The 25,314-nt window shown below is 39.3% G+C and overlaps 1 protein-coding gene across 2 annotated transcripts in view; it reads left to right on the top strand.

Annotated features, from left to right (window-relative positions):
- Window positions 1–537: 537 nt before the first annotated feature.
- PLEKHH2 (pleckstrin homology, MyTH4 and FERM domain containing H2) overlaps window positions 538–25,314 on the top strand; it is a 102,628-nt gene continuing 77,851 nt past the window's right edge. For both annotated transcript variants that reach the window (XM_001499587.5, XM_070235532.1), the window contains exons 1-2: window positions 538–662; window positions 8,325–8,454. In XM_001499587.5, the coding sequence (XP_001499637.1) occupies window positions 8,332–8,454 (123 nt within the window). In that variant the 5' untranslated portion in view covers window positions 538–662; window positions 8,325–8,331. The remainder of the gene's footprint in view (window positions 663–8,324; window positions 8,455–25,314) is intronic.

Below are 25,314 nucleotides of genomic sequence, written 5' to 3'. Positions count from 1 at the left end.
CTAGCTCCTCTTCGGTGGCCTGGGGTTCGCTAGTTTGGATCCTGGGCACTATAAAGCCATGCTGTGGCCCTGTCCCACATAGAACTAGAAGGGCTTACTACTAGGATATACAACTACGTATTGGGACTTGGGGGAGAAAAAAAAAAAGGAAGATTGGCAACAGAGGTTATCTTAGGGCCAATCTTCCTCACCAAAAAAAAAAAAAGCATACCTTAAAAAAAAAGCAAGAAAAACCCTGCCCTTAAGGACGGTTAACCCATCAAGAGAATGAAGGATGGATTGACAACAGAGGACAATTCAGGCTGGGAGACGAAACAGGAGGGTGCCGAGTTGAGGCAGACGGAGTGAAAAGGAGGTGACCGCTACACAGGCTCTGAGCTCTTAGGTGTGACGAAGGCCAGCGGTGGACGCTCCTGGACAGAACTCCCCGGCGAGTTAGGAACTGGGAGGAGTCAGAGTCATAGCCACACCCCCAAGTGACGTCAGGCGGTCGGATGCAGCCTGTGATTGGCTACTCTGGCCGCCAGTCTCGGGAGGAGGCGGTGTCCTGCCCCCGCCCGCTCTGGGCTCGGTGTGGGGCCGGCGCGGGCTCAGAGCCCCGGGAGCCCCGCAGCAGGCTCGGCCGGGACGTTGGGCGCTGCCGCCGGGGGCCCGCAGCAGAGGTAGGCAGACGGGAAAGGCCGGGAGCCCAGGGGCGACCGCAGCTCCTTCGCTGCCCGGGGATCCCCGCCCCCTCGAGAGCCCGCCGTCCCGGGGGGGCTCGCCGGACCGAGGATGAGGGCTGCTGGCGGAGCCGGCGGGCGGGGATCAGGGGGATGGAGCGTGCTGGCGTGGGATGGAGCGGGACTCGCCCCCGCGCCTCTGGCTGCAGCCTCGGGACTCGACGTCACCCGCTCCGCGCTCTCGGGACTACGGTCTGGGCTGGGGGCGGTGGCCGGCGGCTCCTGGCCCCCTGGTTTCCCGTGACATTTTGTTTGAAAACGCGGGGCCCGGGTCTGTGGAGCGGCTCTGGCGGTCCTGGGGGCGCACCCGGCAGTCCCGCGTCCCCGCGCCGGGTGGCCCACGCAGTTAGGGATGCTACGGCTCGGCCTCGGCTTCTTGGGAGCCCCTCTGATCTCGGGGGCGAAACTTCTCAAAACTTAAAACAACCGTTTTCTACACCTCGAGTTGCCGGAATGTCAAAGTGCCCTTAGGTGACCTACCATGAAACTGCGCTGTCCCTGAAGTTAATAGACCGCTTTTAAAAAGACGGAACATTTGAGCCATTGATTTTGATGTGCAGAATGCCATGGAAAGAGAAGTTGAGCCATTGACGCTGTGAGAGCTCTAGCGCTGTCTACCTGCAGGTCACTGCCTTCTTTGTGGAAATGCCCGTCGCAAGTCTCGCCCGCACCGCGGTGTGGGGCTCCGAGGAGCTGGGGGCTCGGAGCTCGGAGCACGGCTGCTCTGGGCAGCGCCGCCCAAGAAGGGCGGACTTTGCTCAAGCGGGGCTGGGTGGTGGTCGGGAGGTTCCTTAACAAGGCATGCCTCAGTCTGGTCAATAAAGACATCTTTTCTGCTTTGGAGAAAAAATTAGTTCTCTGGCCAAGTTAAGCTGTCCCTTAAGAGGAGAGAATTAGAGAATTTGAGTGGCTACCCTGAGCTTCATCAGGGTAAGCCTAAGTAGATGAATTCTTTCTTTTCTTTTTCTTTCTCTTTTGGGATTTGGAAGAGAAACAGGAAGTCAGAGATTCAGAGAAAAGAGCATTTACTCCACCACTGTAAACAGTTTATTTTGTGTCAGTAAATATTTCCAAAAGTCATTGGGGTATTTGAAAAACCAAGACTTTTTCCTGTCCGCTGCAGTGAATTATTTTCAAATTCAAAATCTAGAAATGATATTTATTTAGCAAGTGATTATAGCTCCTAAAGCTTCATAGTTAGGTTCTGTAAAATCAGTGGTAATGGAAAAGGATGGTGGATATTGTTCAAAATTAGAATCTTTACTCAAGATGGTGCATTAACACAAAATTTACTTTATACTAACTGGAATTACAGAATGAAATGAGGAAATCAGGTGTCTAGACCTCAGGTCAGACCATTAGCCAACCAGTCTGTAGTTCTGAATTTTTCTTTATTGTGGTCCTATTAATAGCAAATGCAGACATTAAGTGACAATTTAATAACATTCTTAAGGTTTTGCTACTTCACTGTAAAATATGTAATTATCATAGCTAAAGAAATGAATAGGTATATTTAATTTAGTATTTATTTATTGTGTCATTTTCATAGCAAAGTACTCTTGGTAAGATATATGTATGATACTTGTCATATTTGATGTTAACACCTCTAAATTATTTGAGTTAATGATGGAATTCTTGGCAGGAATAACCACAAACAATGGATCGTTAAATTGTAAATGTTGACCTAATATACATCCATTTAAATTGTTACTTTTTCTTTACTCACTTGTAAATATATGCTCTTTTTAGAATTGAGATATAATTCGCAAACCATGTATTTTACCCTTTTAAAGTGTATACAGTTCAGTGTTTTTTTTAGTATATTCACAAAGTTGTGCAACCATCAGCACCATCTAGTTCTAGAATATTTTCATTACTCCAAACCCATTAGTGATCGATCACCATTGCCCTCTGTTCACAGACCTTGGCAACCAGTGACCTACTTTCTGTTTCTTTGGATTTGCCTATTTTATATAAATGAGGTCCTAAAATATATGGCCTTTTGTGTCTGGCTTCTTTCGCCTGGCACCTAGGGTAATGCTTTCAAGGTTCATCCATGTTGTATCATCTATTAGTGCTTTGTTTCTTTTTGTGGCTAAATAATATTCCATTCTGTGGATATACCACATTTTGTTTATCCATTCATCTGGTTTTGGACGCTTGGGTTGTTCACACTTTTTGGCTATTTGAATAAGGCTGCTATGAACTTCTGTGTACAGGTTTTGGTGTGGAATTATGTGTTCAATTCTCTTGGGCATATACTTAGCATTGGAGTTGCTTGATCATATGGTAACTTTATGTTAAAACTTTTGAGGAACTGTTAAACCGTTTTTCAAAGCAGCTGTACCATTTTTCAAAGCAGCTGTACAATTTTTACATTCCCAACATCAATGTATGAGAGTTCCTATTTTTCTACATCCTACCCCTTGTTATTGTTTATATGTCTTTTTTATTATAACCATCCTATTTGGTGTACAGTGGTATGTCATTGTGATTTTGATTTGCATTTTCCGTTATAGCTAATGCTATTAAACATCTTCTCATGTGCTTTTGGACATTTGTATATCTTCTTTAGAGAAATGTCTGTTTAGATCTTTTGCCTTTTTTTTTTTTTTTTTTGAGGAAGATTAGCCCTGAACTGACATCTGCTGCCAATCCTCCTCTTTTTGCTGAGGAAGACTGGCCCTGAGCTAACATTCGTGCCCATCTTCCTCTACTTTATATGTGGGATGCCTGCCGCAGCATGGTTTGACAAGCGATGCTTAGGTCCACACCCGGGATCCGAACCAGCGAACCCTGAACCACCAAAGCAGAACTCGCAAACTTAACCGCTGTGCTACTGGGCTGGCCCCACCCTTGTTTTTTTTTGAGGAAGATTAGCCCTGAGCTAACATCTGCTGTCAACCCTTCTCTTTTTTGTTGAGGAAGACCAGCCCTGAGCTAACATCTGTGCCCAACTTCTTCTCTTTTATATGTGGGATGCCTGGCACAGCATGGCTTGATGAGTAGTCCATAGGTCTGCGCCCAGGTTTGGATCCGGCAAACCCTGGGCCACTGAAGCTGAGCACGAAAACTTAACTGCTACGCCAGGGGGCTGGCCCCACTTTTGCCTATATTTTTTAAATTTTTTTTATGGACATGGTAGGCACCTGAGGCCTCCAGGCAGGACCAATGTAATTGGTTCCTTAGCCCTAGTTGTTTTTTTTGTTTTTTTTTTTTTTTAAGATTTTATTTTTCCTTTTTCTCCCCAAAGCCCCCTGGTACATAGTTGTGTATTTTTAGTTGCGGGTCCTTCTAGTTCTGGCATGTGGGACGCCACCTCAGCGTGGCTTGATGAGTGATGCCATGTCTGCACCCCAGGATTCGAACTGGCAAAACCCTGGGCCGCCGCAGTGGAGCGTGTGAACTTAGTCACTTGGCCATGGGGCGGCCCCCCTGCCTATTTTTTAATTGTGTGTGTGTTTTTTTTAAAGATTGGCACCTGAGCTAACATCTGTTACCAACCTTTTTTTTTCCCCCTACTTCTTCTCCCCAAAGCCCCCCAATACATAGTTGTATATTCTAGTTGTGAGTGCCTCTGGTTGTGCTTTAACCGTTTCTTTTTTTTTATGGTTGAGTTGTAAAAGTCCTTTATGTATTTTGGATGTAACTCCTTTATCAGATATATGACTTACAAATATTTTTTCCCATTCTATGGATTATCTTTTTATTTTCTTGATGGTGACCTTTGAAGCACAAAAGTTTTTAATTTTGGTTAAGTCCAATTTATCTGTTTTTTTCTTTGCTTACTTATGCTTTGGATGTCATATCTAAGAAACTGTTGTCTGTCCAGGGTCACAAAGACTTATGCCTGTGTTTTCTTCTAAAAGTTTTAGAGCTTAGGCTCTTACACTTAGGTCTTTGCTCCATTTTGAGTTCATTTTTGTATATGGTATGAGGTGGGGGTCCAGATTCATTCTTTTGCTGGTGGATGTCCAGTTGTCTAGCACCATTTGTTGAAAAGACTATTCTTTCCCTATTGAATTGTCTTGACACCTCATCAAAAATCAATTGAGTGTAAATGTGAGGTTTTGTTTCTTTAGACTTAATTTTACTTCATTGATCTATACGTCTGTCTTTATTCCAGTACCACACAGTCTTGATTACTGTAGCTTTGTAGTAATTTTTGAAACTGAGACGTGTGAGTCCTACAACATTTTGAGATTGTTTTGGCTGTTCTGGGTCTCTTGAATTTCCATATGAATTTTAGGATCAGCTTGTCAATTTCTGCAAAAAATGCAGTTGGAATTTTGATAGAAATTGCCTTGAGTGTGTATATCCGTTTGCGAGTATTGCCATCTTCACAATACTAAGTCTTCCAATCCATGATCATGGGCTGTCTTCCATTTATTTACGTCTTCTTTAATTTCTTTCAATGATGTTTTACATTTTTTGGAATACAAGTCTTGCACTTCTTTTCTTAAATTTATTCTTAAGTATTTAATCCTTTTTGATGCTATTGTAAGTTGAATATATTCTTGATTTCATTTTCAGGGTTTTCCTTGCTAGCATATGGAAAAACGATCGATTTTTGTATGTTGCTCTGGTTTCCTGAAACCTTGCTTAACTCAAGTAGTTCTAATAGTTTTTTCCTGGATTCCTTAGAATTTTCCATGTACAAGTTCATGACATCTGAAAATAGAGATAGTTTTAATTCTTGCTTGTCAATCTGGATGTTGGCTAGAACCTCCAGTACAGCGTTGAAGTAGTGAGAGTGGACATTTTTGTGTTGTCTCTGATCTTGGGCGGATCAGTCATTTACCATTAAGTAGGGTGTTAGCTATGGGCTTTTTGTAGATGCTCTTTATCAGGTTGAAGAAGTTCCCTGTTTTTTTTTTTTTTTGAGGAAGATTAGCCCTGAGCTAACATCTGACACCAATCCTCCTCCTTTTGCTGAGGAAGACTGGCCCTGAGCTAACATCCGTGCCCATATTCCTCTACTTTATATGTGGGACCCCTACCACAGCATGGCGTGCCAAGTGGTGTCATATCCGCACCTGGGATCAAAACCTGCCAACCCTGAGCCACCAAAGTGGAATGTGCGCACTTAACTGCTGCACCACCGGGCTGGCCCCAAAATTCCCTTTTATTGCTAGGTTGTTGATTGTTTTTATCATGAAAAGGTATTGGATTTTGCCAAATGTTTTTTCTGTGTCTATTGAAATGATCATGTGGCTTTTGTCTTTTATTACATTCACACAGTACATGACATTGATTTTCACTTGTTGAAAAATATATACTTTGTTATTTTTAAAACTGTAGACATTTTTGGGGCTGGCCCTGTGGCCGAGTGGTTAAGTTCGTGCGCTCCGCTGCAGGAGGCCCAGTGTTTCATTGGTTCGAATCCTGGGCGCGGACATGGCACTGCTCGTCAAACCATGCTGAGGCAGCGTCCCACATGGCACAACTAGAAGGACCCACAACGAAGAATATACAACTATGTACCGGGGGAGCTTTGGGGAGAAAAAGGAAAAAATAAAATCTTTAAAAAAAAAAAAAAACTGTAGACATTTTACAGTAGAACATAAAGAACGTATTTTAAATGTAGAGCAAAAATTGACCAACATGAAATAGACACTTCTTGTTGCTTAAGATAGGAGAGTGCCTACATTTCTGCACAATGAGATGAATGGTTCAAGACTTAAGAACATCTGTTTCAGGATTGCTTTTCTTTTTCTTTTTTTCTAAGAAAGATTCCCCCTGAGCTGACATCTGTGCCAGTCTTCCTCCACTTTGCATGTGGGTCACTGCCACAGCATGGCCACCCACGAGTGGTGTAGGTCCACACCGGGGAACCAAACCTGGGCCGCCAAAGCAAAGTGTGCGAAACTTAACCACTAGGCCATGAGCTGGCCCCTCAGGATTGCTTTTTTTTTTTTTTAATTTCATCTTTTTTTCTTCAATTCATCTTTTCTTCAATTTTTTCTTTCCTTCTCCACTCTAAGGCTAATGAGGAGAGAAATGATGTAGCAGTAGAATTGAGAAAAAGTTTGTGACTGACAAACTGTTATTTACTATCAATCATTGATAGTAAATGCTAATGTGAGTAATGGAAAAGGTCATTAACAAGGCTGATATCCTTAGAAAAAACTCAGAAAACAATAGGATGAGGCTTCTATAAAAATAAAGAAATAAAAAGAGAATGATTTCCACTTCTACAATTTTAAGTTTCCCTTAAATTATGGCTGGAATTTAGGAGTATGTGGAAGCTTTGAGATGGTTGGGGTGCTTAGGTAAAGTGATAGCCTTTGTAGAACATCTCTGCTTATATTTATTTCTAAATTATTGGGTGATAACGTCAGTATTAATGTGAAAACTGATTTAAGCAGAAAACAATATTTATGCTAGGAAAATAATTTTTTTGGGGTTTTAAAAACGTATAGGTTAAGGAAGGGGTTATATTACACCAAATATTGGGAAAATAAATGGTTAATATGGGAGGGAGATGTATTTTTGTAAAACAAAAGGGTAGAATAGTACAGTTCAGCTGTGGTTCTGTCTCTGGGTTCTGCGAGTTTTGCTGTCACATATGTTGCACAGCTAGGGCTTGGCTCCCCCAGCACATCCATTCCTAATGCGAATTTTGTCAGTTCATGGCAAGGGCAATTCAGAAATACATTATCAAGCCATTTATTAAAATGGCCTGATAAAACATTAACAAACATTTAAAACTACTTTTATGAATCCCAGAGCCAGAAACCATCGTGCTTCCAGAATCAAGCAATAGTTTTTCGCACTGTAGAATTTCAAAGCCAGCTTCTGTGCCTCCTGGCTTTCCCCTTTCAATGCTTCTCCCTGGGATTAATCTCCTCCAACAGGAAAGTTAATATCATGGAAAATGCTGATTCCAGATTTACTTAATGTAGGTGATTCCAAATTTCATATTTATATGTTTTCTCTTCTTGCACCAAATAAAAATCATGCAAACTTGTCTGGGGTCTTAGTACTTTGCCCAGTTAAATATGCCACAGGATTATTGGCTTGAAAGACAGCCTGGACCTGCACAAATTTAGGGGGGTGGTAAGCAATGATTGTCAATTAAGCCATAATTGAAGCACTGGCATGAGATTTCTTTAGGTTATTCTATCGTGCTACCAATTGAATCAAACAGTAATAATTCTGTAAATTTGAGAGTGTGGTAAAATTCTGAGCTGATAGATTTTAAAAATCATGTCTGCTGGGCAGAGCTCAAATAATTACAGTACTCTGTGTTTGTGTGGTGCTGTCATACTGTCCAAAGGGCTGTTAAAAACAGCAGTATTAGTTCCTCACAACATACCCATGAGGAAGAATGGTCCCCTTTTTCTAGATTGGGTAAACTGAGACATAGAAAAGTTAAGATACATAGAAAGGTTAAGTAACACAGTTGGGCTTCCAGCCCTGGCCTCCTGTCTCCCACTGACTTCTGTCCATGAGCTATCACCAGTTCTGGAATTTATCTTGGAATTCAAAACTTGTATTTGGATCTCGTTAGATGGTGACTAGAATGTGTACAGTGGATGATTTAATGAATTATCCTGCATGCTAATTGGTATTATGCCGTTTGAATGCTTTCCTCTCTAGAATAAATATGGCGGAGCTTTCTGAGACAGAAGGACCAGTAGATTGGAAAGAACGATGTGTAGCTCTGGAGTCCCAGCTCATGAAATTTCGAGTTCAAGCAAGCAAGATAAGAGAGCTCTTAGCAGAGAAGGTAAGCTTTTCTCCCTAACCTATGTCATTAAACATTAGAGTTTTGGGGCCTTTTCCATTTATATTAAATAATATTAGTATTTTGGGGGGTAAACACTTTAAAAATATGAATATAATTTAGCTTTTTGTCAGGGCTTTGAGGCTACATTTGGCGTATTCTTTTGCCAGTTTTAGAGTGGATTGGACATTAAGACAAAAATAATTTCTTTGCAAATATTCTTTGGAATATCTAAGAATTGTGTGTATTTGATGAATGTGGAGTTCATTCATTCCAGAGAGAAAAGCTGTAATTTATTTGATTTTACTAGAGGAGCATGACAGCATTTTGATCTCCTAAATGTTTAGGAAAATCCTTTTTAAAGTGATGGTACAGGAACCTTCCTTATTGATAGTAAAATGTGTTTATACTGTATGTGAAAGCGTGCACCCATTTAGGAATTTGTGTTGACTAACTATATATCACCAAACTATCGTCTGGACTACGGTTGAGTTTAATATAATTATTTACTTCTCTTAATAGTTCTAATCATGTAATTAAAATTTCATTTATGTCATAGGAATTTTTTTTGCATATGTGTGTATAAAACTGGTAGATTAATTCATTCATTTGTTCCTTCATTTAACAAATATTCATTGAGGGCTGATTTTGTGCCAGATACTTTTCTGTTTTTTTTTTGAGGAAGATTAGCTGCCAATCCTCCTCTTTTTTTTTTTTTTTTTTAAAGATTTTTTTATTTTTTCCTTTTTCTCCCCAAAGCCTCCCGGTACACAGCTGTGCACTCTTCGTTGTGGGTTCTTCCACTTGTGGCATGTGGGACGCTGTCTCAGTGTGGTCCGATGAGCAGTGCCATGTCCGCGCCCAGGATTCGAACCAACAAAACACTGGGCCTCCTGCAGCAGAGCGCGCGAACTTAACCACTCGGCCACGGGGCCAGCCCCAATCCTCCTCTTTTTTTGTTGAAGCAGATTGGCCCTGAGCTAACATCTGTGCCCATCTTCCTCTGCTTTATATGTGAGACGCCTGCCACAGCACGGCTTGATGAGTGGTGCTAGGTCCTCGCCCAGGATCCGAACTGGTGAACTCCAGGCTGCCAAAGCAGAGCATGCGTACTTAACCACTATGCCACTGGGCCAGCCCCCCAGATACTATTCTTAGTGCTACAGTTACGTCTCTGAACAAGACAACACATGTTTCTATTTCCAGGGAACTTGGGTTCTAGACCTGCTCTGTCCAGTGTGGCATCCACTAGCCACAAGTGGATGAGGCCAGTTCAAGTTGAGATGTGTAGCAATGTAAAATACAACCAGATTTCAAAGACTTAATATGAAAAAAAGAATGTAAACTATCTCAGCAATAATTTTTATATTGATTACATGTTAAAATGATAATATTTGGATATTGGATTAAATAGAAAATATTAAAATAGATTTTACCCATTTCTTTTTCCTTTTTTGATGTGGGTACTAGAAAATTTAAAATTACACATGTGACTCACATTATATTTCTGTTGGACAGTGCTGTCTAAATGGATGGATAAATGATATCAATGGTCATACAAAACTGATCAGAAGAACTTACAGGTGGTTATTCAGACTGCATAATCCTTTTGAGTTGGAGACTGGTACATGTATCACATCTTCAAAAAAAATCTTAAATCTTCCTTTCATTGCTAGCCAAGAATCTCTTAGCACAGGATTATTCTAATAAAATCCAGTAAAACATCACTCAGTTTAAACTTTCATATACGTCATCTTCAATTTTGGGGTTTTAACGTCTTTCAGGTGAAAAGAATAAAGTTATCGTGTTCACTTTGGGTGAGGGGGTGACCCAGTAATAGGCTTTGTGGAATAAATCCTCAATATCAAATTGCTTTATTTATCACTACTAGAATAAAAATTATGTCCTGAAAAAAAATCCCAGTTTGGATATTTCCAAGTTGAGCAAGTTTATCCTAACTCAAAGTTAGTGACTCACGCTTTGTCTTTTGCTCTTCTCTCTGTAAAAATCATTTCCCAGGTTGTATTGTTATTTATCTGGTATTTTCCACAATCCCAACCACCATTACAATGATTTTTGTCAAAATCACCAGTTATATCCTTGTTGCTGAACCTCATGGACACCTCCTTTGTGTTGCCTTAGCTGTTTGGCAGTTGGCCCATTGTTGACCACAGCCCCCTTCTCAAAATTTTCTTGGTTTCCTTGACATCTGTATTCTCCTGATTTCTTTTTGGACTAAACAGAAGTTATGCTTTTTTTGGTTCCAATTAATTGACCTTTAAATTCTAAATGTTACGGCAACATTTGTTTTCTTCTTTAAAGGCATGTTGCAACAAATTTATGACTGCCCATTTAAAAATTTTTTAAAGCGTCGCTTTCTCTATAAGTGAAATTGTAAACAGCTTTTTGATTATTAATTTATGTTATTAGATTTTCTTTTTCCTTTGTCAGTGAATAAATATTGAAAGGAATATTATTTCAAATGTACTATTTTAGTTGTGGTTTCTGTTTCTTCTTCATTCTTTTTGTTTTTTGGTCTTCTGTATTTTGTATCTGTTGACTCAAATCCTTTGACAGATCTAAGAGATGGAATTATTCAAATGTGTTTTATGCAATGGAAAGTGGGTAAGTATGCCAAGTTACTCATGGTTTTCCAGTAAATATATTCAACACCAAAATGGGAATAATGCTTTTCACAATATTTTCTTTTATATTCCATTATGAAATATTTTTCTCTGGATTAAAAATTATTTTTGGTACCCACCCATGTTTTAATAAAAATACCAAATGTTTATTGATTTATTATGTGCTAAGCACTTTATAGATATGATTTATTTAATTCTTATAACAACCTGTGAAATAGTAAGTTCTATTGTTCCCGTTTTTACATATTAGGAAACTGACGCTTACTGTGTGCCAGGCAATCTTCTAAGTGCTTTATATATATTAACTTTTTAATCCTTATAGCAACCCTATGAGGTAGGTACTAATATTATCCTTATTTACACAGGAGGAAACTTAGGCACATAAAAGTTATTTAACTTGCCTGAGTTTATGCCCAAAAGTAAGTGATGGAGCCAAGATTTGAAACACGGCGTTCTGCTTTTAGAGCCTGCTGCTTAGCCATCACCCTATATGGCCTCTCTAATGTAGTTTTATTACCACATTCCTTGCTTTCTCTGATATACTTACCCACCCATCTGTTCTGCCTTCTCCTATTCAGCCACGCAACATATAAATCCATCTCTGCTTGGGGGCAGCTTGTGTGTGTTAGGGTGTGTGTATGTATGTAGTAATAACAATTACATAATGTTACAAATTTTTCCAAAGCAAATCTTATTGCGTTGCTTCTGCATCCAACTTGAGTCAACTTCTGCGTTCCAGAGGCTAGTTTGGTCCCATCTATAACGTCTGGTATTGTGTTAGAACCAGTTTGCCCAAAGGCTCATCCCTAATAGTTCTCCATACCTTCCCCATCAAATGGCTGCAGGCCCAAGGCTGAAGATTCTTGAGAGAATACTAATTTGATTCTTCAGCTCTTTGCCAGGAATTCTGTCCAACTTTTCTTTCCTGCGCCGTTCTTGGTTTGGTTTTATTGGCGCTGACTATAGGCAGCTAACACTAGGTGCCAGCTATGGTTCCTAAGCCTTTACTGCAACCATTAGCTAGTTTAAACCCCACAGTAACCCTATGAAGTAACTATTATTATCCCCAATCTAAAGATGTTGACATTAAGACTGAGAGTATTTGAGTAATGTGCCCAGTATCACACAGCTAACAAATAGCAGAGCTGGCATTAAACCTTAGATCTTTCACACCTTTTTGTGATGCAGCCAATAGAGTGCCTGGCACATAGAAGTAACTCGTTATTGTTTTCCTGTATCTTTCTGAATGGACACACTGGTTAAGTGCACAGGGAGATGACTTTAACCAATGTAACTACAGCTTGTTGGGAGATATCTTTCTGACTTTTCTTTTAGGAAAAGATGTGTGAGACAATCTCAGAGTGTTTTTATAATTAAAGATAGGTTTCAATTGTATCTTACATATTTTTGGAGATGGAGTAGGAGAATACATGGGATTTTTTTAAAAAAACTATTTTGCACCTATTTTTTTTTCCATCACAATTTCCAAGTAACTTAGCATATTGAAGCTTGTGAAGAAAAAGGCCTTATTGAAGTCTTGGGCAAATACTGCTGTAAGTGGGAGAGGTCTTTAGAGGAATTTAAGGAATGGTGTTGGAAATATCTCTAGTATGCCAAATATAAACTCTTCAGGGAAGCTGAGATTTAAGTAGTTTTTCTACTTTACCGTATTGCTAGTTAGCTTTCTAAGTCAGAGGGGGAAAAGGAAGGATTTCTTTTTAAATTGCAGTGAGTATTATTTCCCATGAGTTGGATTTTCAGTGAAAAAGAAAGGGTGAAAAATATGAAGACTTTTCCCTTTGGGTATCAGCGTGGCCCACGTAACTTCATTCTGCCTTTACCTGATTCAGCATTTCTGTCTGGGATTTCCTGCCACTTGACCTTCCTTTTGTGAATACGATTCCCCTGAGGTGGTCGAGGATTCTGTCATAGGAATGAGGAGTCTCTGGACAGCGTAGTATTTGCTTTCATATAATGGTCCAGTACAACACCACAATTACCATATTTAAATGACTCATCAGTCCTCTTCTGATATTTCACAGTGCGTAACAGAAATTTTACATGCAACGACAATAAGACTTTGCAGGCTGATTTAAATGTCATTCTGTGGGCTACTGACTACAGATATTACTTACTATAACAAAATAAGTAAAAATGGTGATAGGGTCTTTCATGGGTCCTATGGGGAAAAATCGGGAAGAAAAATACTTAGTGGGGAATTGCTGTCCACATCAGTGAGTGTGAGGGTGCTAAAGTCTTCTGCCTAAAGTACCCGACCTATTAAACAAGTGTATGTGTATACAATACATGGAACAGCCAGGGGCCCACTGAGTATTATGTGTGATGGAGTTATGACTCAAGATCAGTGGCAGGTTTCTCTCTGCCACTGGCTTGTGTGTTCACTCTGGCTACAGAGGGCACTTCCATTGCAGCAAATCAAAGCAGGAGGTTTAGATTTACTACTTCATTTTGTTGTTATATAAGTGGGCTGTTCATAAAATACTTATTTTTGTCCAAAGGCTGATATGGGGCAACAGATCGTTCCAAGTTTCTTTTAGTGACTTAGTATGGATTGGTTGTGCAATTGACCCAAGCTTTACATTGTAGTCTATGTTGTAAAAGTAAAAACTCACTTGAGTATTTCCTGCATTGCTTTTTTTTTTTTTGGATTTTGCAAAGTTATTTTGCAGCTTAAATGATTATAAAAACAATCACTCAAAATTAAAGTATTTTCTTTCCTACTACCCTTATGTTTAAACTGATTTTAAAGTGTCCTAAACTTTTTTGGGTTCACTTAATTTATGTTTACATTTATGCAATGTGAAGTGTTTAGTATTTATGCTCTATAATATAGATTGTGAAAATATAGTGATTTTTTTAATCAAAGTTTATCCTCGCTTTTAAATAATTTTTTAGAAAGAGTTGAAACCTTCATCCATTCATTCATTTGTTCTTTCATTCATTTGTTCGGCAAACATTTACTGAGTTTCTGTTATGTGGTATTCATTACCCCTGCCTCAACCATTGTTATGAAAGTAGATTAATACACCTGAACTCTGGGGAGAGACTACTCAGCTTATTTTCTATCCAGTGGTACAATTCTCTTAGAATCTCAAATTCCAAATTTAGCCTCTGTTGGTTATACTTTTGTCCCTGTGTTTCCTTCTGCAATAGGTTCCTTGAGAACGTGCAACTTAAAATTGTTCCTATTATGAATGTTAATGTGATTTTAAGTACCAATAAAGGATTCCTTAGGCTGAAAGAATCGCGTACAAGGGACAAAAATATAGACAAATGCTTTGCAGCTAAGAATTTTGTGGTTTCATGTATTTGGGACTAATTTTCATATGGTCCTGTATAATTTTACACTGTGTGTGGTGTTTATAAACACCAAAAGACCTGTGGTTCAACTGAAAGAGCATTAGGGAATCAGAACGTGAAGACTCAAATCTCAGCCGTGTCACTGGCTGGGAGCATGAGCTTATACAAGGCGTACTCATTCTAAACATTAATTTCCTAATCTTTATAATGGGAATAACAATTTCTGTCTTATGATGTGGCTGTGAAATACTGTATTTAAAAGTTCTGAGTTCCTAAACCCTAATTAGAATTTTTAAAAAGTTCTCTTCTATTCCTTGAATTATTTTTCTTTCCTCTGGGGTTATTTTCCTTTTTTAAAAATTTATCATTCTAACTGTTTTTTTATGCTTTTTTTTTTGGTGAGGAAGATTGGCCCTGAGCTAACATCTGTTGCCAATCTTCCTCTTTTTTTTCCCCCTCTCCAAAGCCCCAGTACATAGTTGTATATCCTAGTTGTAAGTCCTTGTAGTTCTTCTGTGTGGGATGCTACTGCAGCATGGCTTGATGAGTAGTGTGTAGGTCTGTACCCAGGAGCTGAACTGGTGAACCCCAGGCTGCTGAAAGGGAATGTGTGAATTTAAGCACTACACCACTGTGCTGCCCCCTCCATTTTTAAGTTTGTTATTTTTTTCAGGTTACAAGCTTTTCTCAAATGTCTGATGATCTTTGATGGTCCGTTTATATTTAAGAATGGGACATCTGAAAAGTTGACCTAAAATTGTGTATAAATAGTCAGTGCAGGTCAACTATCAATCTTTGCTGTAGGGTGAGTGGGTGGGAGACTGCCTATTACACCATGAGCCCATAAATGCCACCATTGTTGGACTAGTGCCCTCCAAACAATTTATTCAATTTTTTAAGAGAAGAACATTTCAATTTTTTAATGGGGAGTAAATGCTTAGCTGCTGGACATTTGGCACATGGGGGTAAATGAGAAGGTTTCAGGGAGTTAATTGACTCTAAGGGCCACATATTTTCTATTAATAGTCAGTGTTGTCAGCTCCACCCATCACTGCCCCCTCTAGGTCTTTACAGGGTTCTGCAGTGCGTTTAGCTCTCAGGAGGAGAAACTCAGCACCCTCCAATCCTTATTCTAGGCTGTGGTTTTTATCATTCTGCTTCACCAAAACCAAGGAGATTAAGTGAATATATGCATATTTAATGATGAGCTTGTTCCTCCGTTCCTGGCCTTCTTCTCCCATGTGACTCCTAAAATGCTGGCAGCCAAACATTTGTCCTACAGGAGAGATTGAAAGTTTCTGGGGAATCTTAGCAGCCTAGGGGGAAAGAGAACTGACATCAGTGGTTGCCCAACAGAAAGTCTGGCCAGATCGCCTAATGTTACGGTTCATGGTCAACAAGCCCCATGTATGTACTAAAGCTTCTAGTCTCCTTTTTAGTCCCTTACAGTTAAACATAAGTAAGCATCTCATGAATGTCCAGACATCTGAAGAAAGCATCTAAGTGAAAGAGAGAGAACAAATGATCAGAAAGAAACAATATTGCCTATGCAGGGAATAGGAAACAAAACAAGGCAAGCAAAACCCTATCATTTAATATTCGCAGAGAGAAATGATATGCATCCAGGAAACATGGCATATTCAGAGAATAAAAAGGAACTCTTAAAAAATTAAAAACATGGTAGAAGAAATAGCAAATTTAATAGAAAGATTAGAATATAAACTTAAGGTAAGTTCCTGGGAAGTAGAGAGAAATGTTAAAGAGATGGAAAAAAAGAGAGAAAAGATGAGAAATTTAGATGACCAGTCCAGTATGTCTAAGATCTGAATAATGGAACGTCTGGAGGGGAGAAAAATCAATGAAACAATGCATGAAAGTTTCCCAGAATTGAAGCACGCAAGATTTCAGATTGAAAGCATCTACCAAGTACCTAGCACAACAGATAAAAACAGTTTCACCCAAGACACATCATCATGTAAGTTTAGAATATATAAACCAAGGAAAAGATTCTGCAGGCTTTCAGAGAGAAAAAATAGGTCACATACAAAGGATCAGGAATTAGAACAGATTTTTGAGACATGCAAGGTCTCATGTAACCTTTCTGAGGAATTTCCAGAAGGATGTTCTTGATTAAAAGGAGGAAGTAAACCAAGAAAGCAGAAGGCATAGGATGTAGGAAACAGAGATCCAATGTGGGAGAAAGTTGAAGGGCCTCCCCAAGAAGACAGCTGTGCCCAGACAGAGAGGGGAGCCAGTCCAGATGAATATAGGTCAGAGGCTCTGGGAACTTGAAGAAGATGAAATTGGTAGAAAAGCAGATGTGAATGAACATCTTGAGAGGTGATTTAGACAGTGGTGGGAATTTGGGGCTGAATTATTGGTAAGTTCGTAGAAAGCTATATAAATAAAAGAACAAGACACTTACCTCTTGGGAAAAAAGTTAGGTAGCTAAGGAAGATGTAGTCATAGTTTACTACATGGTTCATCTCTGAATATCATACATCTAATATCATACTAATCCAGAATAGAAATTTAACCAAAGCTAAGATATAAACATATTGGAAAAAAAAAAGATATAAACATATTGGAAGAATGCAAGTGTATCTGTGTTGAAGGTGAGATCAAAGAGCTAAATCCTAATTCTCCATAGAGGAAGTAAGTAAGAAATCACTAAACTAAAAAAGTCAACAGAAATAGAAGCATGTTGTTTAGGACATAAAAATAAATATTAAGAGACTTGTCTAAAAGAGTGTACATATTTTTATTAATAAATCTTAGGGAACTAGTTGATACTTTGTGTATTTATGGCTTTGATAAACATAAAAGCAAACAAAAACTAAATAAAATTTTGAAGTAAATGGACTTGTTCAGTCTTTTGGGGGGACGTCTTAATAGGATGTTTCTATGGAAATCACTATCTAAACAAAATAATTTATTTTGAATTTTCAGACTATATAAAAAAAAAAGCGTTACATATTTTGAAGCTAGGTGCATTCAGGATCAGGATTGTTATATCTTCTGGGTATCTTCTTGGTGAATTGACCCATTTATGATTATTGACACTTTTTATTGGTAATAAAATTTTTGGTGTTAAAGTCTCTTTCGTCTGATTTTGATATTGCATTTAGTTAGTATTTGATTGGTATATTTTTCTATCCCTTTACTTTCCATTTCTTAATTACATTTTTCAAGTATGCTCTTTTAAATAGTATATAGCTAGATTTCTTTCTTTATGCAACTGGTCAGATAGTCTCTTTAAATATATCTGAAATCATAATAAATGTATCCTGTTTCTATATATCAGGTTGGGGAAGTTTTCTTCACCTCCCCCGACAGCCTCTGCCCCACCCCGGTGCCCATGCTTTTTTCCCCTCTGGTGCTTTGGAACCTGTAGACTGAATTTCTCTTCTTTCAAGTGGTTATCCTTAACTCTTTTTTAAAAGAAAGGCCAACATAAATGCTTTATACTGTAATAATGGAACTTGAAACTCAGTGTGGTAAGGAAGTATTAAAGAGTTGGCGATAATTACAAAAAAAAATCCCGAGGGTAGCATTGTGGTGGGGGATTTGGTGAGGGAAGGGATGCAAACCAATAACAATGGAGAGCTGAGCATCAAAAACAAGAACTGCTGCCACTATTAGGATGGCCAACACTGATTTGTCTTTAGAAAACACTCTTCAGAAACTGTGTTTTCTAGAACAAAAACAGCCCCTTAAATTTAAACTTTCAATCAAGCTCTTGAAATTTAGGTAATTATTCAGCTTTGATGAATACCAGAAGATGCTAAATATTGTGTAAATCCATTAGAAGCTGTAGAATGGAAAAATGTCAGGCAACCAGAAAGACTTTCATTGTCCTATCTTGTCCTAGATGGAGAACTAGTGATTTTTCCAGACTTACTCCTGAAGCCTGAGGTGGAGTGGGGATGGGTTGGCATAGGGTTGGATGGAATCAGGTTCTGGGTAGGATGATTAATACAACTGAGAGAGATCTTTGACCTTGGAGAATAACTCAGCCCTCAACAACTCCTTAGTCTGCCACGGCTTGCAACAGCAGCAGACTTTTAATTCATAATATAGATGTGTTTTCATAAAAAGAAAAGTATAGATACATTTTAAACATAAATACCTTTTAAAGGCTAAACTCAAAATGGCACTGTGTCACCAGTGCATTTTGTGGGTCAAGGCAAGTCATAAGGCCATCCCAGAGTCAAGAGGAGGGGCAACAGACCTCATCTCTCAATGGGAGAAGTGGCATGTGCATACAGAAAGGGAAGGAATTGACGGTGGCCATCTTTGGTGGCTATCTAACCCTAACTAGTTGCTTTAATTCACTCAGATGTGTGCATTCCAGTTTGTGCCCTTGCCTCCCCACACTGCAGCTGGTCTCACAAAGGTCACTAATGACTTCCTAAATAGTATGTATTTATATATCTTATTTAATCATACTACATATCATTTACATGTATATTTCAATATGTCATTTACATCTTTATATGTAGATACATCTTTATATATATAACTTTTTATTAGAGAAGTTTTCAAATATACAAAAGTAAGCAGAATATTATAATGGACCCCATGTACACGTCTCCCAGCTTTAATGGTTATTAACTCAGGGTCAATTTTGTTTCATCTATTCTCTGACCCACATCTCCCCTTCTGTTATATTGAAGCAAATCCCAAAAATATTATTTCATCCATCTGTGTACATTTTTAATGACTGTATGGTATCTCCATATTTATATATTTATATATAAAACAGACAATCCTCTGTTTTTGGACATTTGCAGCTTTTATTTTTATCATTCAAACTATAACATTATAACTGCTACCACATATTTTTAATTAGTGAAATACCAACAGCTTTTTCACATTACCTTTACATATTTTCTTATTTTTATCCTCACAACTTCCTGTAAAGTATGTAGAGCAGTTATATTAACCCTATTTTATACACAAGAATTTTAGAGCCCAATGTCAAACTGTTGGTAAATAGTAAAGTAAGAACTAGAACCCAGATCTGTTGAATTAAATTTATTCATTTTAAACTAACCCTTGCTAACTTAAAGTTATTCATACGAGTAACACATGCATATCATAGAAATATGCTGCATTAAAAATTTCTATGTAGAGGACTGGCCCCATGGCGTAGTAGTTAGGTTCATGTTCTGCTTTGGAGGGTTTGGATCCCCAGTGTGGACCTAGCGCCGCTCCTCAGGCCATGCTGTGGTGGCATCCCATATAAAATAGAGGAAGATTGGTACAGATGTTAGCTCAGCGACAATCTTCCTCAAGCAAAAAGAAGAGGATTGGCAACTGATGTTAGCTCAGGGCCAATCTTCCTCACAAAAAAGAAAAGAATTCTATATAAATATTCATTGAACACTCATTAAGTATTAGATATTATGCTGGACACTTTCCTGTTTAATCTTCACATAAATGCTGTGAGGTAAGTGTTATCTCATTTTACACATAAGGAATGGAGACTTAGAAAAGTTAGATGACTTACCCGTCATTATACACCTAGTATGTAGTGGAATCTGGATTCTCATTTAGGTCTTCTTGCCTCCGAGTTCAGCACTCTTTCCACTGTTCCCTATATTAATGTTTCAAAGACTACCCCTTTTTTATTAAAAAAACTAAAATGACTTTTTGAACATGTCTTTTTAATTGACTCATATTCAAAGCCATATACATATGATTGTCACATCCAGCAAATTTAGCCTGTTTATTTGTAACCTTGTATCCCAAGTTCTGTGAAATGCTCTGTGTGTGTGTGTGTGTAATACTTTTTGTAATGGAAATAACCATTTTTGTAAGGTTATTACTTGCTACTAAGCTTTTAGAATTTTACTGAGTGACTGGTATGTGCAAGGTGTGGTGTTATGGAGAATATAAAGGGTACTCACACGTGAAGTCTGTCTTCAAGCAACTTGCATTGTAGTTGGGAAAATAGTATAAGGTAGAAATGCAATGCCATAGGAGCAGAAAAAAGTTATTTGGCAGTGGTAAAAATAATACTATCCTTCATACAGGCATATTGCTTTACAGATATCATTTCATTCAATAATTTATATCGAATACCTACTGTGTATAAAAACCTGTATTAGGGTATGTAACAGTGAGGCAAACAGACAAGGCTTCTGCCCTCACTGTTATCACTAGAAACCAAACATTTCAGAAAGAGAAATCTGACAAGATATTTGTATAGTCCTTGTCTTAGTCCATTCAGGTTGCTATAACAAAATACCACAGACACGTAGCTTATAAACAGAAATTTCTCTCAGTTCTGAAGGCTGGAAGTCTGAGATCAGGGTGCCAGCAACATTGGGTGAGGACCCTCTTCGGGGTCACAGACTGCTTGTTGTATCCTCACATGGCAGAAGGAGCTAGTTAGCTTCCTGGGATCTCTTTTATAAGGGCACTAATTCCATTCATGAGGGCCCCACTCTCATGACCTAATCACCTTCCGCAGGCCCTGCCTCCTAACACCATCACATTGGGCATTAGGATTCAAACGTGTGAATTGCAGGAGGAACACAAACATTCAAAACCATAGCCCCTGGCCCCCCAAAATTCATGTCCTTCTCTCATGCAAAATACATTCATTCCATCCCAACAGCCCCAAAAGTCTTAACTCTTCCAGTGTCAACTTAAAAGTCTAAAGTTCAAAGTTTCATCTGAATATCATCTAAATCAGATATGGGTGAGACTCAAGATATGATTCATTATGAGTAAAATTCCCCTCCAGCTGTGAATCTGTGACATCAAACAAGTTATGTGCTTCCAAAACACAATGGTGGGACAGGCGTAGGACAGACATTTCATTCCAAAAGGGAGAAGTAGGAGAAAAAGAAAGAGTGACAGGTTCCAAGCAAGTCCAAAACCCCACAAGGCAAACAACATTAAATCTTAAGGCTTGAGAATAGTCTTCTTTAACTAGATGTTCTGCCCTCTGGGGCAGAGTCCTACCTTCCAGACCCTCCTGGAGGGGGTGGGAGATTTTGCCTCCTGGACACACGGCAGCATCCCCACACCCATGGCTCTGCTGGCAGCAGCCATGTGGCAGCTCTCATGGATTGGAGTTTCATGCTGCTGATTGTACCAATCTGGGTCCCAGGGGAGGCCCCACTCCCATCATGGCTCCACTGGGCGTTGCCCTGGTAGGGGCCGTCTTCAGTGGCTTCGCCCTGGAGATGGCCCTCTGCTTGGGCTGTGCACCTGCGACTCCAGGTGTCTCCATCCTTGTAAATCTAGGTGGAGGTAACCATGCCCCCACAGCTCTGCTAAAGGTCATGGCTTAGGCTGCACCAGTTTGGTTTGGGTCTCCACCTTGGTTTGGGCAGAGGTTGTCTGGCTTGTTGAAACCCCAGGCAATGGTCCCCCCACTTTTTGAAACTGAGGAGGCAGCACTGGTAATCTCCAAATTGCATTTAGGGTCTTTCTTTCCTTGTCTTGAGGAATAGCCTATGTTCACAGCCATATAGCTCTATGGTCCCACCCTGTAAAATCTAAGTCCTTCCTCCTTCCTTCCTATTCTGTTCAAACCGACTATTTTCCTGCTACTGTGGCTGATAAGTCTGTGGGTCACACCTATACTAGTTCCTTAATCAAAAGATGGTTTGGCCACACCCTGCTCTTTCCTGAAAAAGCTTTCTCGTTTCTTTCAATACGGATAGGTTGAAAAACTTCCAGATTTTTAGGTTCTGCTTACTCTTTGATCAACAATTCCATCTTTAAGTCATTTCTCTGTTCTTGCATTTTACTTTAAGCATTCAAGAAGAACCAGGCCACTCCTTGAACACTTTGCTTAGGAATTTCCCCAGCCAAATATCCAATTTCATTGCTCACAAGTTCTGCCTTTCACAAAACACTGGGACACGAAGACAATTCAGTGAAGCTCTTCGCTCCTTTATAAAAAAGGCTCGTCTGTGCTCCAGTTTCTAATAACAGGTTCCTTATTTCCATCTGAGACCTCACTAGAATGGCCTTTACCATCTGTCATATTTCTACCAACCTTCTGTTCACCACCACTTAGGTATTCTCTAAGAAATAAGACGGCTTTCTCTGCAGCTTTGCTGGTCTCCTGGGCTCTCACCAAAATTGCTTTTAGTGGTCTGTCCATAGCAGTAGGTTTTTTTCTACAAAGCACCTCAAAATTCTTCCAGCCTCTACCCATTACCCAATTTCAAAGTCACTTCCACATTTTTAGGTGTTTGTTACAGCAGCACTCCACTCTCAGTACCAATTTTCTGTCTTACTCCGTTCTGGCTGCTATAACAAAATATGATAGACTGTATAGCTTATAAACAATAGGAATTTATTTTTTATAGTTCTGGAGGCTGGAAGTCTGAGATCAGGGTACCAACAAGATGGGGTTAGGGCCCTCTTCTGGGTTGTAGACTTCTTGTATTTTCACCTGGAAGGAGGGGCTATGGAGCTCTGTGGAATCTTTTATAAAGACACTAATCCCTCAGGACTTACTCACCATCACATTGGGTGTTAGGATTATAATACATGAATTCTGGGAAGACACAAACATTCAGACCAAAGCAGTCCTCTTAAGAAACTATTGTCTTTATTGTTACTATTTTTATTATTTTTTTCTTCTTCTTCTTCTCCCCAAAGCACCCCCAGTACATAGTTGTATATTCTGGTTGTGAGTGCTTCTGGATGTGCTATGTGGGACGCTGCCTCAGCATGGCCTGACAGTGGTGCCATGTCTGCATCTGGGATCTGAACTGGTGAAACCCTGGGCCGCCGAAGTGGAGCACATGAACTTAACCACTCGGCCACGGGGTTGGCCCCAAGACTTTACTTTTTTTTAGAGCAGCTTAAAGTTCACAGAAAAATTGGGGGAAGGTACAGAAATTTTCCGTATATTCCCTGCCCCCACACATGGATAGCCTCCCCCATTATCAACATTCCCCACCAGAGTGGTACATTTGTTACAATTGATGAACCTACATTGACACATCATAATCACCTGAAGTCCACAGTTTCACTCTTGGTATTGTACCTTCCACGTGGACAAATGTATAATGACGTGTATTCATCATTATGGTATCATACAGAGCACTTTCACTGCCCTAAAAAGCTTCTGTGCTCTGTTTATTCATCCCTCCCACCACTCGCCAACCCCTGGCAACCACTCATCTTTTTATTGTCTCCATAGTTTTCCAGACTGTCATAGAATTGGAATCATACAGTATGGAGCCTTTTCAGATTGGCTTCTTTCACTTAATAATATGGTTTAGGTTTCCTCCGTGTCTTTTCATGGCTTGATGGTGCATTTCTTTTAGTGCCAATTAATATTTCATTGTCTAGATGTACCACAGTTTATTTATCCATTCACCTACTGAAGGACATCTGGTTGCTTCCAAGTTTTGGCAATTATGAATAAAGCTGTTGTAAACATCTGTGTGCAGGTTTTTGTGTCTACATAAGTTTTCAGCTCCTTTGGGTAAATACCAAGGAGTGCAATTGCTGGATCTTATGGTAAGAGTATGTTTAGTTTTGTAAGAAATCACTAAAACGTCTTTCAAACTGGCTGTACCATTTTGCATTCCCACGAGCAATGAATGAGAGTTTCTATTGCTCCACATCTTCGCCAGCATTTGGTGCTGTCAGTGTTCTGGATTTTGGCCATTCTAATAGTGTGTCAGTCATTTTTTTTTTCACTAGCAAAATTTTACAGATCAGCAACTTGTTTGTGGGTTTTCCTGTTTTTCCTGGCAATCTCAACAGTATTCAAAACTGAGCCTCCACAGGGCAAAAATTCTCCTGAGAACATAATGTAGTTACATAGTAGAAGCTGACAATTGTCAGCATGTAGAATGTGATGTTGGCATGTGCCTGCCGGTTGTTTTTTCGGTTTAAGGAATATCCTGGACATGAGACACAATGCTTGTTCCAACTGCTTGCTTCTACAACTGTTGTTGTTAGTGCTGTTGAGTCAGTTCTGACTCCAGTGACACTGCGTACAGCAAAGCTGAACCCTGCCTGGTCTTTTTGGCCATCCTGTCACTTTCCCGTGCTGTATCAGACAATACTCTGTTGCTATTCATAGGGTTTTCATGGCCAACTTTCTCAGAATTGGGTAGCCGTTCTTTCTTCCTAGTCTGTCTTAGTCTGGGAGCTCCAGTGAAACCTGTCCACCATGAGTGACCCTGCTGGTATTTGAAATACTGGTGGCATAGCTTCAGCATCACAGCAACACACAGCTGCCATAGTATGACCACTAATAGACAGATGGTATGGTTCCCTGACTAGGAAATGAACCTGGACTGTGGCAGTGAGAGCACCAACTCTTATCCACTAGGCCACCAGGGCTGGCTTCTATGTAGTGCCATAGTCTGTAACAATAACTCATTAAAACGCTTTTAGACGACAATACTTGCTTATTAAACATTTGAAATATTTTCACAAAAATTAAAGGTGATATAAGGTCCAAAGAATGCACTTGGGAAATATCTATTTACGTATCCAAATATTTGAAACCTCTTCCAGAATTGAGATCCCTGCAATAAAATGCCTTTGGAAAATGCCGCCGTGTGGACTGGCAGTTAAATTGCCATATATGGTGACAATGGAACGTTTTGCACTTTCGTTATCTAGTACAAATATAATGTGATACATATGTAATTTAAAATTTTCTAATAAACATTCATAAAATGAGAAAGAAATGTGAATTAATTCTAATACTATATTTTATTTAATGCAACATATCAAAATGTCATTTTAATGTGAGTCAAGGTTAAAAAACTACTGAGATATTTTATATTTTTTGTACTAGGTTTTCAAGTAACATATGTCTTATTGAATGAAGTCTGTATTTTACACTTACACCACATTTCAAGTGAATCCACACTTCAGGTGCTCTTGGACAGCACAG

The sequence above is a fragment of the Equus caballus genome, chromosome 15 (assembly GCF_041296265.1).
Source record: "Equus caballus isolate H_3958 breed thoroughbred chromosome 15, TB-T2T, whole genome shotgun sequence".
NCBI lineage: Eukaryota > Metazoa > Chordata > Mammalia > Perissodactyla > Equidae > Equus > Equus caballus.
This window is presented reverse-complemented; position numbering and strand designations above follow the sequence as displayed.